This window comes from Bombina bombina, chromosome 8 (assembly GCF_027579735.1).
Source record: "Bombina bombina isolate aBomBom1 chromosome 8, aBomBom1.pri, whole genome shotgun sequence".
NCBI classification, from domain to species: domain Eukaryota; kingdom Metazoa; phylum Chordata; class Amphibia; order Anura; family Bombinatoridae; genus Bombina; species Bombina bombina.
Window position 1 is genome coordinate 115,427,654 of NC_069506.1, and position 11,758 is coordinate 115,439,411.

At 30.6% G+C, this 11,758-nt stretch overlaps 1 protein-coding gene across 1 annotated transcript; it reads right to left on the bottom strand.

Annotated features, from left to right (window-relative positions):
* Positions 1-10,274: 10,274 nt before the first annotated feature.
* On the bottom strand, positions 10,275-11,033 carry LOC128638017 (putative nuclease HARBI1). The gene is made up of 2 exons (XM_053689895.1): positions 10,594-11,033; positions 10,275-10,501 (listed from the first exon to the last, which is right to left on the bottom strand). Exons 1-2 carry the CDS (start codon positions 10,889-10,891, stop codon positions 10,497-10,499), a joined length of 303 nt encoding a protein of 100 aa, XP_053545870.1. The 5' UTR covers positions 10,892-11,033; the 3' UTR covers positions 10,275-10,496.
* Between the last annotated feature and the right edge of the window lie 725 nt (positions 11,034-11,758).

The window sequence follows — 11,758 nt, forward strand, 5'->3', positions numbered from 1 at the left end:
TGAGGAGGAGAAGGAGGCTCTTGTTGAGGCCTACTTGGAGAGGGCAGCTCAGCTGGAGAACCCTAACCTGAGGCCGGGTGTCCGGAATAAGCTGTGGGAGGAGATTCGAGTGGCAGTCAGCTGCTTAGGACGTAATCGTTCTACTGCCAGCATTAAACACCGCTATCATGACTGCAGGAGGGAAACCAAAGCTAAGCTGGCACAGCAGGCCAAATATGCACGTGGGACAGGTGGTGGTCCTAGCAAGAGAATACACCTAAGGTCATGGGAGGAGATGCTGTCCAATGTCATCTCGGGTTGAATCTGTTTACGGATGTAAGGGGACGATGGACACCTCTGTGCCACCTGAAGAGGTGTATGAAGGTGAATATTCAATATTAAATATAACCATATATGTGATGTATATATGTTGTATATCATAAATACCCATCTGTGTTTAGCTATGAATCTAAATTTACATAGTTGTATTTAATATGTTCAGCAAGCACTCTGTATTGTATATCTGCTCCGACAAGCAAGAATATTGATTATATAATATCCAAGAATATTAAGCATTTCATATAAATCATGTGTCATTGTCCTTAAAGGGACACTGTACCCAAATTAATTATTTTGTGAATCAGATGCAGCATGCAATTTTAAGCAACTTTCTAATTTACTACTATAATCAATTTCTCTTCATTCTCTTGCTATCTTTATATGAAAAAGAAGGCATCTAAGCTTTTTTCTAAGTTCAGAACTCTGGACAGCAGTTTTTGATTGGTGGATGCATTTATCCACCAATCAGCAAGGACAACCTAGGTTGTTCACCAAAAATGGGCCACCATCTAAACTTACATTCTTGCATTTCAAATAAAGATACCAAGAGAATAAAGAACATTTGAAAATAGGAGTAAATCCGAAAGTTGATTAAAATTGCATGCTCTATCTGAAGCACAAAAGAAAATATTTTGTACAGTGTCCCTTTAACAATGTTCCTTTAAGACACAGTCTATAAAGATTACTCAGTTATGGTCATATATGCTTGGATTTTATCCCAAACACACTATGTGTGTGTGTGTGTGTATGTGTGTGTGTGTGTGTGTGTGTATGTGTGTGTGTGTATGTGTGTGTGTGTGTGTGTGTGTGTATGTGTGTGTGTGTGTGTATGTATGTGTGTGTGTATGTGTGTGTGTGTGTGTATGTGTGTGTGTGTGTGTATGTGTGTGTGTGTATGTGTGTGTGTGTGTGTGTGTGTGTATGTGTGTGTGTGTGTGTGTATGTGTGTGTGTGTGTGTGTATGTGTGTGTGTACATATATACACATAAATATGGAATATAATAGTCTGTATTATTATGCTACAAAGTAATATATTCTATTAGATAGATAATGTAAACATACCGTATATTTATTTGTAGGTTCCGAACAGGAGGAGTATGAAGCTGCACCAACAGCAGGATGTTCCTACATTCACTGAGGAGGATGAGGATATCTATGGTGACACTACCTCCTATATCAGCCTCTTAGAAGATGATATGCAGCAGCCTAGGGCATATGAGGTGGAGGATGTATCATGCCCTTCTCCATCTACTTCGGAGACAACATTTCATGTTTTGGGTTCTGAACCCCAGCAGACTCATCCTCCTCAACAATGGCAGTTCATGCATACTTCGCAGCAACAAATGGCACAGCCCCCACAGCTGCACCCACCGCAGCAGATGATGCACCCCCCACAACATCCTCCTCAGCAGCAGATGATGCACCCCCCACAACATCCTCCTCAGCAGCAGATGATGCACCCCCCACAACATCCTCCTCAGCAACAGATGATGCACCCACCACGACATCATTATCCTCAGCAGCAGATGATGCACCCACCACAGCAGCATACAGATCTGCATCATCTGTACTATATGCCTCCCACTCCTATGGCACAACAGGAATCCACACCACCACCCACTGCACCCACCAATGTATTGCCAACAGTGCCATCACAGACAACCTCACAGTCACCAATACGGAGAGACAGCCCTGGAACCAGCCAATTATTAGTTCCTGAGACACCAAATGTACAACAGGGTCCGGCACAGTCCCAGCAGGATGATCTACTGAGGCTCATACATAGAGAGCTTAGGCTGTCCAGGCTCCAGCAGCAGCAGGATTTGAGAAGGATACAGAGCCAAATGGACATCCATAATGCCTCACTCGTCCGCCTGGCAGAGGCAGTGGAGAGGCTCGCGGATAGGCCCCAAACTCCATCCTCCCTTGCATCCTCTGTCATCTCCCTGCAGGACCCTGAATCCCGGTTATTAGCCTCACATTCAGCTGGTGGGCGTCGCACAAGATGCCACACTGCCCCCCTAAGTACCTCTCCTCCAAAGCCAAAATCCCGCCGCAAGAATTAATTAATATTCTTTTTTTTCCACCCAAGATATATCATATCTAATTTTTGCACTATAGCACTTTTTTAAGTGCGATTTTCATCTCATAAATATGCATCCATTTTTCTAATCCAAATTTGAACATATATCTTAATATTATTCTAATAGCTGTTTATCTGCTAAAAATGAACAGCTTTGTTCATTTTTATTTCACATGATGTCAATTAATATGCAGGTGTACATTGTTGAGAAATGTATGTGTCCTTTTATTGAGGATATTATGCTGTTTAAGAATACTTGGGGATACGTGTCTGAAATTTATACAGTATATGCTATCTAACATTAGTCAACGTGACATGTGTAAATGTTATGATTTATATTCCACAAGCATATGTTGTTTGCTCCTTCAGATGAAGCTAATAAGGGTTATACAGTTATAGAAGAGTTGAAAAGTAAATACTCCTTCCTGTTGATATGGCCAAATACCTTGCATTCATTCTTATAGTCCTATGTGGAATGTAATATCTGAAATATATACCTATCATGACTAATACCTATCATGACTAATGCACTCCTTTTTGTCAAGATTATTATTCAATATTTAGAATAATTAGATAAATGTATCTTTATGATATTTAAGCACTGGTGTATACACAACATATATGTGATTGCCATGATATAGAGGTGATTAATACATTTTAATTGACATCATATGAACAGACACAGACTCTCCCTGGGACCAATGCACAATGCACTTTTAAATTGTTTCAATAACTCCATGTTAAAGACAATACTTCATATCTCTTGAAGTATGTAATATTAAGCACTTATGTATTTTGGTTAATAGTCTAAATATTGCAAATGTATTATCTGCTTTAGCAGACATGACATTACATATATTTTATAAATATTAGTACTATGACACATTATGGGCGAAATTTATTACTATGTGAATTATCACGCAATTACGATCGGCAATTATAACGCCATCATTCGCACACTCCGTATTAACTTGACTAGTACTTATTTATCAAATTTCAATCCGTAATTATTCGCGTCATATTTGAAGCGAATATCATCGTATCTATGATAAATATCACTCCCTAATTTTCTAATTTATGAAGCATTCAATATGATAAAGCGAACAACTTAGTGGACGTTACTTACATGTGATATTAAAATGAATCTAAGACGTCATTACGGCGCGAATGTTAGCATACGCCTATTACTTTATTAGTCAGATTAATCTTTATTGCGACAAGATGGCAGCGATTGAAGCTGGAAGAACCAAAAGTGGACGTAATGTCCAATTTACTTTAGAACAAAATGAAGTTCTAGTAGAGAGTGTATTAGAGCATTATGATGTTCTTCTCGGCCATAAGCAGCGTGTTACCACACATAGCAGAAAAAAGTTTTTGTGGGAAGAGATTAGTCGCGCTGTTTCAGCAGTATCACGTTTTCCCAAAAATGTTGATAGTTGCAAAAAGCGTTTCTCTGACATTAAAAGAATCACAAAGTCAAAATATGCCAAAGAAAAAAAAGCAGCTAGGGCTACCGGCGGTGGCCCAGCAATGGATTCCGATCTTCTCAACTATGAACGACGTGTATTGTCTCGATTGGGGAACGAAATAGTAGATGGTCTTGATGTGCCTTGTGATTCCGATGATTTTCCAGGTTTGTATACAAATTACATGTTCAAACAGCGTATCTATAGACGCACAACAGTGATATGTGATACTGAATTATTGACCTTGTTAGTTTATAATTTCTTACTTATTTTAAAGTAAGATTAGGATAAATTACATTTACTTATATTCATGTGCACTTCAAATCATGGAGTATGGATTCACAAGTATACATCTTTCATACGTTGCAGGCTTTTTTAAGTTCCAAAAAGGCCATAAATATTATGATGAAAATAAATAGACACTCAACCCTAAAAATTTATTTTCTGATTCATATACTATGTAATTGTAAACAAGTATAATTTACAAACATTATACATTTTTCTGCATTCTCTTGCTATCTTGATTTTAAAATGAAGGTCTCTAAGCTAAGCCGACAGACCATTTTTTTTTCAGACCATGGACAGCAATTGTTAATTGTTTCTGTCCAATCAGCAAATACAATTTTACTTTTTCAACAAAAATGGTCCTGTTTCTAAAATTACAATTTTCCTTTTCGAATCAATATACCAAGATAATTGTCTATAACTTTTGACACTCATGAGCTAACAACCTATATTGTTAAAAAACAGAAAATAAGGCCTTATAAATTAGTCTATGAACCTCCTAGGTTTATCTTTAAAATAAGAATCACAAGAGAATTAATAAAAAATTTAACAAAAAATAAGTTTTCAGAAATTATTTTCTCAATCTGAAACATGAAATATTATTTTTGAGTAAAATGTCCCTCTAACACATATATGTATTCTTTTTAACTATTATAGCACAACCTTCTAGCCAATCTTCTCTACAAGCTACAGAGTCAATTGAGGAATTAGCTTCTACAAGCCAAATGAGGCCTACAGAAAATGTTTGTCAAAGAACCCTTTCGTCATCTTCGATAACAACACATAGTTTAGGATCAGCGGATACATTGCCTGATATTCCCTGCAGTACACCCGTTGACAATGCCAGAAATTCGAGAGGTATTTTTTTTTTTAAATTGTATTGTAGTATTTTTTTTCTTGTTAACAAATTAAAAGAACCCTAAAAAATAAATGTTATTTTTTATTTTCAGAAGTCATGAATATCTTCAATCAAATTATATCCGGAGGTATAGAAGAAGGTAATTATATAGCTTTATGTACATTTATTCTATTGTTGGCAAAATTTAAAGATATTTTTGTCCTTATTTAACTTTAATGTAGTATCATGTTTTGTAATGTGAAAAAAGATATGTTCCATGGTAAATCAATCTGCATATCAAATATCTTATTTTCAGTAATTGATTTTCCTGAAATGGCAGAGAACATTCACAATCGTTATTGATGTACTAATTTTCTTTTTGAAAAAATGATAATCAAATACAAATCTTACATTTTTAGAAATTGATTTGAAAATCAAAATTATTTTTTTTTTCCAAATAAAATTGAGTAAGATCTGTATTGGCTATCTTTTAATAAAAATGAATATATATATATATATATTTAATTTTAAATATTTTAGAATGTTTTTATTGTCAAATTTATATGTAAAACATAAATTACATACATATATTCGATGTTTTATCTATATATTTATTTTCTATATTTATTTGTAGGTAACGAAGAAGAAAACACACAAGATGATATTAGTAGTGGGGAAATAATACTAAGGACTGTAGACCCTTTAGAAGAAGATTCACAAATGACTATAATTGAAGAGTCCTTGTCAGGGACAAATACATCTGCCCAATCAAGGTCCCATCAACAACCAGAGTCTACAATGTCTACACCAATACCTGAAATTGAAAATGCTGCTAATATAGCTAATAATCCAATTGAAGCTGCCCCTGAGACAGACGCATTACAGGAGATGGTGGGAATAGCACGCAATTTTAGGGATGAACAAAACAAAGTAATTGAGATGTTTGGAAATTTTTTAAAGGATAGGATAAGAATAGAGGAGCAAAAAATAGAAATTGAAAGGGAAAGAAATGAGATATTTAGAGCTGGTTTTGAAAATTTAAGTAAATGCGTAGAATCAATATCAAACTTATTCTCCGCATCATCATCACCAAACCCACAATTTCAAGAATAGCCATAATTTTACATTGCTATTTAAATTTTATAAGAATAATGTTTGAATATAGTTTATTCTGTTCTCATTTAAATTGTTATAAACAAGTTATTTATTTAAATATAGAAATCTAATAATTTAAAAAAAAATTATAATATATATATATATATATATATATATATTGATACATACATACATATGTTTCTTTAGATAAATATATTTATATCACTCTCTATATATATATTTATATATATTTAGATTCAATATAATTATATATAATTTACAATCCAAATATGTATGTCTATATATATAAATATATCAAAATTATCTCTCTCTCAATGTCTATATATAAATTATAATTGTATATATATATATATATATATATATATATATATATATATATAGTGAGACAGAGAGAGAGTGAGTTATATACATAAACATAGATTGCAAGGTTTGTATATGTTGTATTTGTTTGTACATAATCAACCAAAACTATTAATATTTTAATAGTATTGATTGATAGAGTCATGGATAAAAAAAAATAAATATATATATATATATATATATATATATATATAACAATTACAATTATTACTTATTACAATGAGTTATTTTATATATAAAATATATATATATATATATATATATTGATGAATATATATATATATAATTTTTATATATATATATATATAGATAGATAGATTGATAGATAGATAGATAGATAGAAAAAGAGATCTTTGATCAATATATATATATATATATATATATATATAGTTAGGTAACTATACATATATATATATATTTATTTAGATATTTTTAGTTCATTAATATAAATATAAATATTATTCAGTGTGTGTGTATATAGATATATATATATATATAGAGAGAACAATATATACATACATATATATATATATATATAATTTTCAAGATATATGCTAATGTGATCAATAATATATATGTTGGTCTTGAAATAATAAAACAAAATTATAAATTAATATATTGATCACTATGCATTATAATCATTGTTTGAATACAAGTTGTAGAACTTATAACATTTGAACTACTAAGCCAAAAAATATATGTGAACGCTATTAAAAAAAAAGATTAGAACGGTTGAAACAAAATATTTATTTTTTCTTTAATAATTAGTTTTAATCACTAATTTTTATCAAAATATTCAAAATTACTGAACATCAATAAGTCATATTTAAAAAATAAAAATGACATATATAATAGTCTTGACATAGAATATTAATAGAACATTCACAAATTATAATAAAGTAAAATTATTATTTTTTCAATCAACATTTTTCTAGTATTGAAATCATTTTATCAATCTCCTTGTTCATCTTCAATAATTTTTTCTTAAATTTTTTTAGTTTTTTTAAAAAACTATTTTTGGTTGTTGTATCTTGCTTTTTTTCAGGCACGGCTGTAATATAAGGAAGATAAATAAGAACAAATCAAAATTATTAATTTATATTGAAGAAAATGAATGGAATTAGAATTTAGAGATATACACATTTTGATGTATTTCGATTTTATAACATCTTTATCAACTAAAGAAAATTACTTATCTTTACTCTATTTTTATACAGTGAAAAAATGTATAATTAGATTGACACTCACATTCACTAGATCCAATTCCATCAATGACATTTTCCTGATCATTTTCAGCTGTCAAAGTTACTTCACATTCATATTGATTGTCCATATCAGTAGTTAATGGATCTTGAATTTCTGTGTTCAGATCATTATTTTCCATTAAAGTTATAGGAAGTGGAGGAGATTGTGCATTACTGTTTGGGGTAAAAGCCATTATTGGTCTCAGGTATCGTGGAGCACTCTTATTCTTTTCCTTTCTTCTTTTGGTATCTGTAATCACATTTCCATTAATGAATAAAATCAGAATAAATAAATATTTTGAACAAAGATTAAAAAGAAAAGATAGAATGAGATAGAGCTCTCTCTCTCTCTCTCTATATATATATATATATATAAATATATATATATATATATATATTTATATATATATATATATATATATATTTATAATAATTATTATTTTTTGGAGTTGAATCTATTTTTCAATTATATTATTTATATCTATCTAAACTTTACTATTTATATATAAAGATAAATCTCTTGAACTCTTTTATCTTTCTCTATCTCTTATCATTCTTTCTATTTCATATTTCTAGATTTATCATTTATTTGATATCATTTTGTTTATTTATATCTATCTTTGTATCTCTCTATATTTTTCTTTTCATATCTCAACATTTACAAGTCTATATCTATCTATATCTATCTCTATCTATCTTTGTATTTCTCTCTCTCCCTCTCTCTTTCTCTCTCTCTATCTCTCTCTTTTGCTAGCTCTATCTCTCACTTTCTCTCCTATTTCTTATTATTTATATTTCTAATTGTAAATATTTTTATCTATTTATTTCTCTCTCTCTCCCCCTCACACTATATTTCTCTCTATCTCTCTCTTCCAATATTGCTTTCTATTTCTGTCACTGTTATTATAAATATTATTTTTAACAAAGTAATTTTATTACTTTCTATATGTGTCTCTCTTTCTCTTTTTTCTATTAATTGAACTCTCTTAATCTGTCCTATTTCTTTGTATTTCTTTATTAATTTAGTTTACTCTTTAAAAACTATATTCTCTATCTATAACTTTGTATCTTTTTTTTCTGGGACTTAATTTTTCATTGTGTTTTTAACTCTAGATGTATAGTTTTCTATATCTATTTCTGTTTATCGCTATCAATTTGTAATTCAAATCTCTATAGCTCTTTCTATTTCTCTTTGATTAAATTAACAACCATTAAGTCTATCACTATTTATCCCTTTATCTTTAGATCTATATTTTTCTATATTCTTTTTCTTTATATTTTTAGATCTATCTTTTTATCTCTCATTATAGTTCTATATATTGATTATTATTTATATATAGTATATCTGTCTATATCTATAAAGTTCTATCACTTTATTTATATCTATCTTTAAAATTATCATAATGCGTCAGAACAAACGCATAACATTATTTAACTAAACCGTTTTAAACGTAGAAATTGAATCAAAATACAATATCTATTAGAAATAGTGTATGTAGTCAACACTTACAAACTCTAATGAGACTTCTAATCCTAGTATGGTACTCCTTTTCACGTCTACGTAGATCCGAATAGCGTTGAAGGCACTGTCTTCTTGTTCTTTTTATTCCCGATACCCGATACATCCTGCGTATTATCTCATAAACAAGATAATCGCGTTGATCTTGTTTGACAGATCTAACACCTCCTATTCTTTTTGGAAAATATTTCTCCATCCCATAAACTAAAATAATTAGCTCTCCAGCAGTGAACGGAGAACGTTGCGACATCTTGCTAACGAGTTTCTAATCTTGAAGGAAATGACGTAATATGTCAATCATTTGAGTAAACTCAGGAAAACTTTTTTTATTTATAAATCAATGTTTGAGTTTATATTATTTTATGATAAATGTGTTAAGAGACAGATAGTTTGTTAAAACTTATTCGGTTCACATAATTTGCATCCTCATTAGATTAGAATGTTATTCAATACATGTATATTAAATTCTGTTTCAATTGTTATTCTTGCATCTTATTATTAGCGAAAGTTTCATATATGTTTAAATAAGTTTATTAGTTATTTAAATTGCATTGTTATATTATATATTGATGGTTATCTAGTTATTAGAAAATTTTAATAAAATGTTTTTATATGTTGCCTTCTTGTTTTGATAAAATTTTAATATATTATGATGTTCATATAGTTATGAAAAGGTTACTATTGAATGCAATAAAATGTAATTCGACTGTTTCAATTTTTAAAACATCTCTCCTGTCAAGGTTTGTTTTCTTGCAGTGTGTAGCATCAACACTATAGCTAGGGGGTTGATATGTTTTATGCATTTTATACTTGACTAGCTTACATTTTATTCCAATTGCATTGCCATACGTCTAGGCAAGGTTTGTTCTTAATTTATAGGTTCCAAAAGCTGTATCTGGCTTGCAAATATATACAAAGCTAGTGCTTGTTTTCAACAATAATAAAAAGTTTAGAATCACAGAACCTGTTTTCTTAATTGCACACTGTTCAAGGATACAACTTATTTTCAACAACTATATTGTAAGTCGTTAGTAAAAAAAATAAATTAAAAAAAAATTTGATTTTATTTTAATTTTTTTAAACAAATAACAAATAGAAGAAAAGACAACATATGCAAATATTTTTTTTTTCAACTGTATCAATCAGAACATATTTATTTTTGAATTACACATCACTCTCATCATCTAAATTGTGAATAATTTTGTGGAGAACGTTTCTCATTTTTGAATTATAGATTTTCATGCTTGAACTTAGAAACATTTTCTAGTTAACCTGTGAATATAAGAAGAGATTGTTTATAAATAATTATTGCTAAAAATTATAGAATCAATACATAAATCATACATAATTTTTATTTTATTCACCTACGAAATGAGTTTGTATCAACTGGTTACGTGCATGTGTACCCCCTTCAACTACATCTTGAGGAACAGATTCAACACCATCTTCATCTGGTGTTATTATTTCCAGTTCCTCTATGTTTGATTGTCGCAAAGCGATGTTATGCAACATGCAACAGACCAACACCATAACAGCCACTTTCTCAGGAACGTATTGAAGAGTGCCTCCGGATTCATCTAGACAACGAAAACGGCTTTTGAGCATTCCAAAGGTCCTCTCAATCACACATCGAGTTGTTTTGTGTGCATCATTGTACCGCATTTCAGATCTTGTGCGTGGAATATTTACAGGAGTAAGTAGCCAGTTCCTACAGGAATATCCTGCATCTCCTTTTGAAAAATAAAAAGAGTTATACAAATTTAAATGTGTTCAGATACACTTTTTACTTGCAACCATTTTTATGTTTTAAATTGTACATATATATTGGTATTAATAAAAATTTAATTATATCGCTATATATATATATATATATATATATATAAATATATAAATATATATATAGATAATCAATTAGAAAAAGGGAGATACTACAGCAACCGCAATTAGATTGCTGTAATGTATAGACAGGGATTGCAGCACATATTTTTAATTATAATTTAGATTCGCTTTGTAAATTCTAAAGCTCCGCTAAAATAGCGGTGTGTGTAGATATATACTCACTCCCCACATTCACAAGTGCCACCCAGCGCCGAAGTTGAATAAAAAGTTACCACTAAATTAAGGAACACATGAATCGATGAGTCAAGAAGCGTAAATGGATCAATGCACATGCACAGATTGGCTGTGCTGTTTTATTTTAGTACACACAGTTGAAACCAGAAAAGCAAACAAAGTTTAACTAATTAGGATTGACAACACCTCCACTAGAGGGTGGTTACGATAAAACGTAAAATCCGCCACCATAGTGATCATTGAGGATCTATGTCAACACAACACATGTATACAGATGAATAAAGAGGAATTCACACGAAAAATATATTGTAAGATGAAGCATGTAATGCTTAAGTCATGTGCACTACACCTGAATTTGGCCAAATTGTGCAAAGAAAAATCCTCAAAAGTAATTTCTAGTGGATGACAGTGTAGTCTGTAGGGGGCTAAAAGAAACAACACCTGTAACAGCGGGCA

Excerpts from the sequence above, each read along its gene's own strand:
- LOC128638017 (XM_053689895.1), bottom strand. The coding sequence starts at position 10,891 with ATGCGGTACAATGATGCACACAAAACAACTCGATGTGTGATTGAGAGG.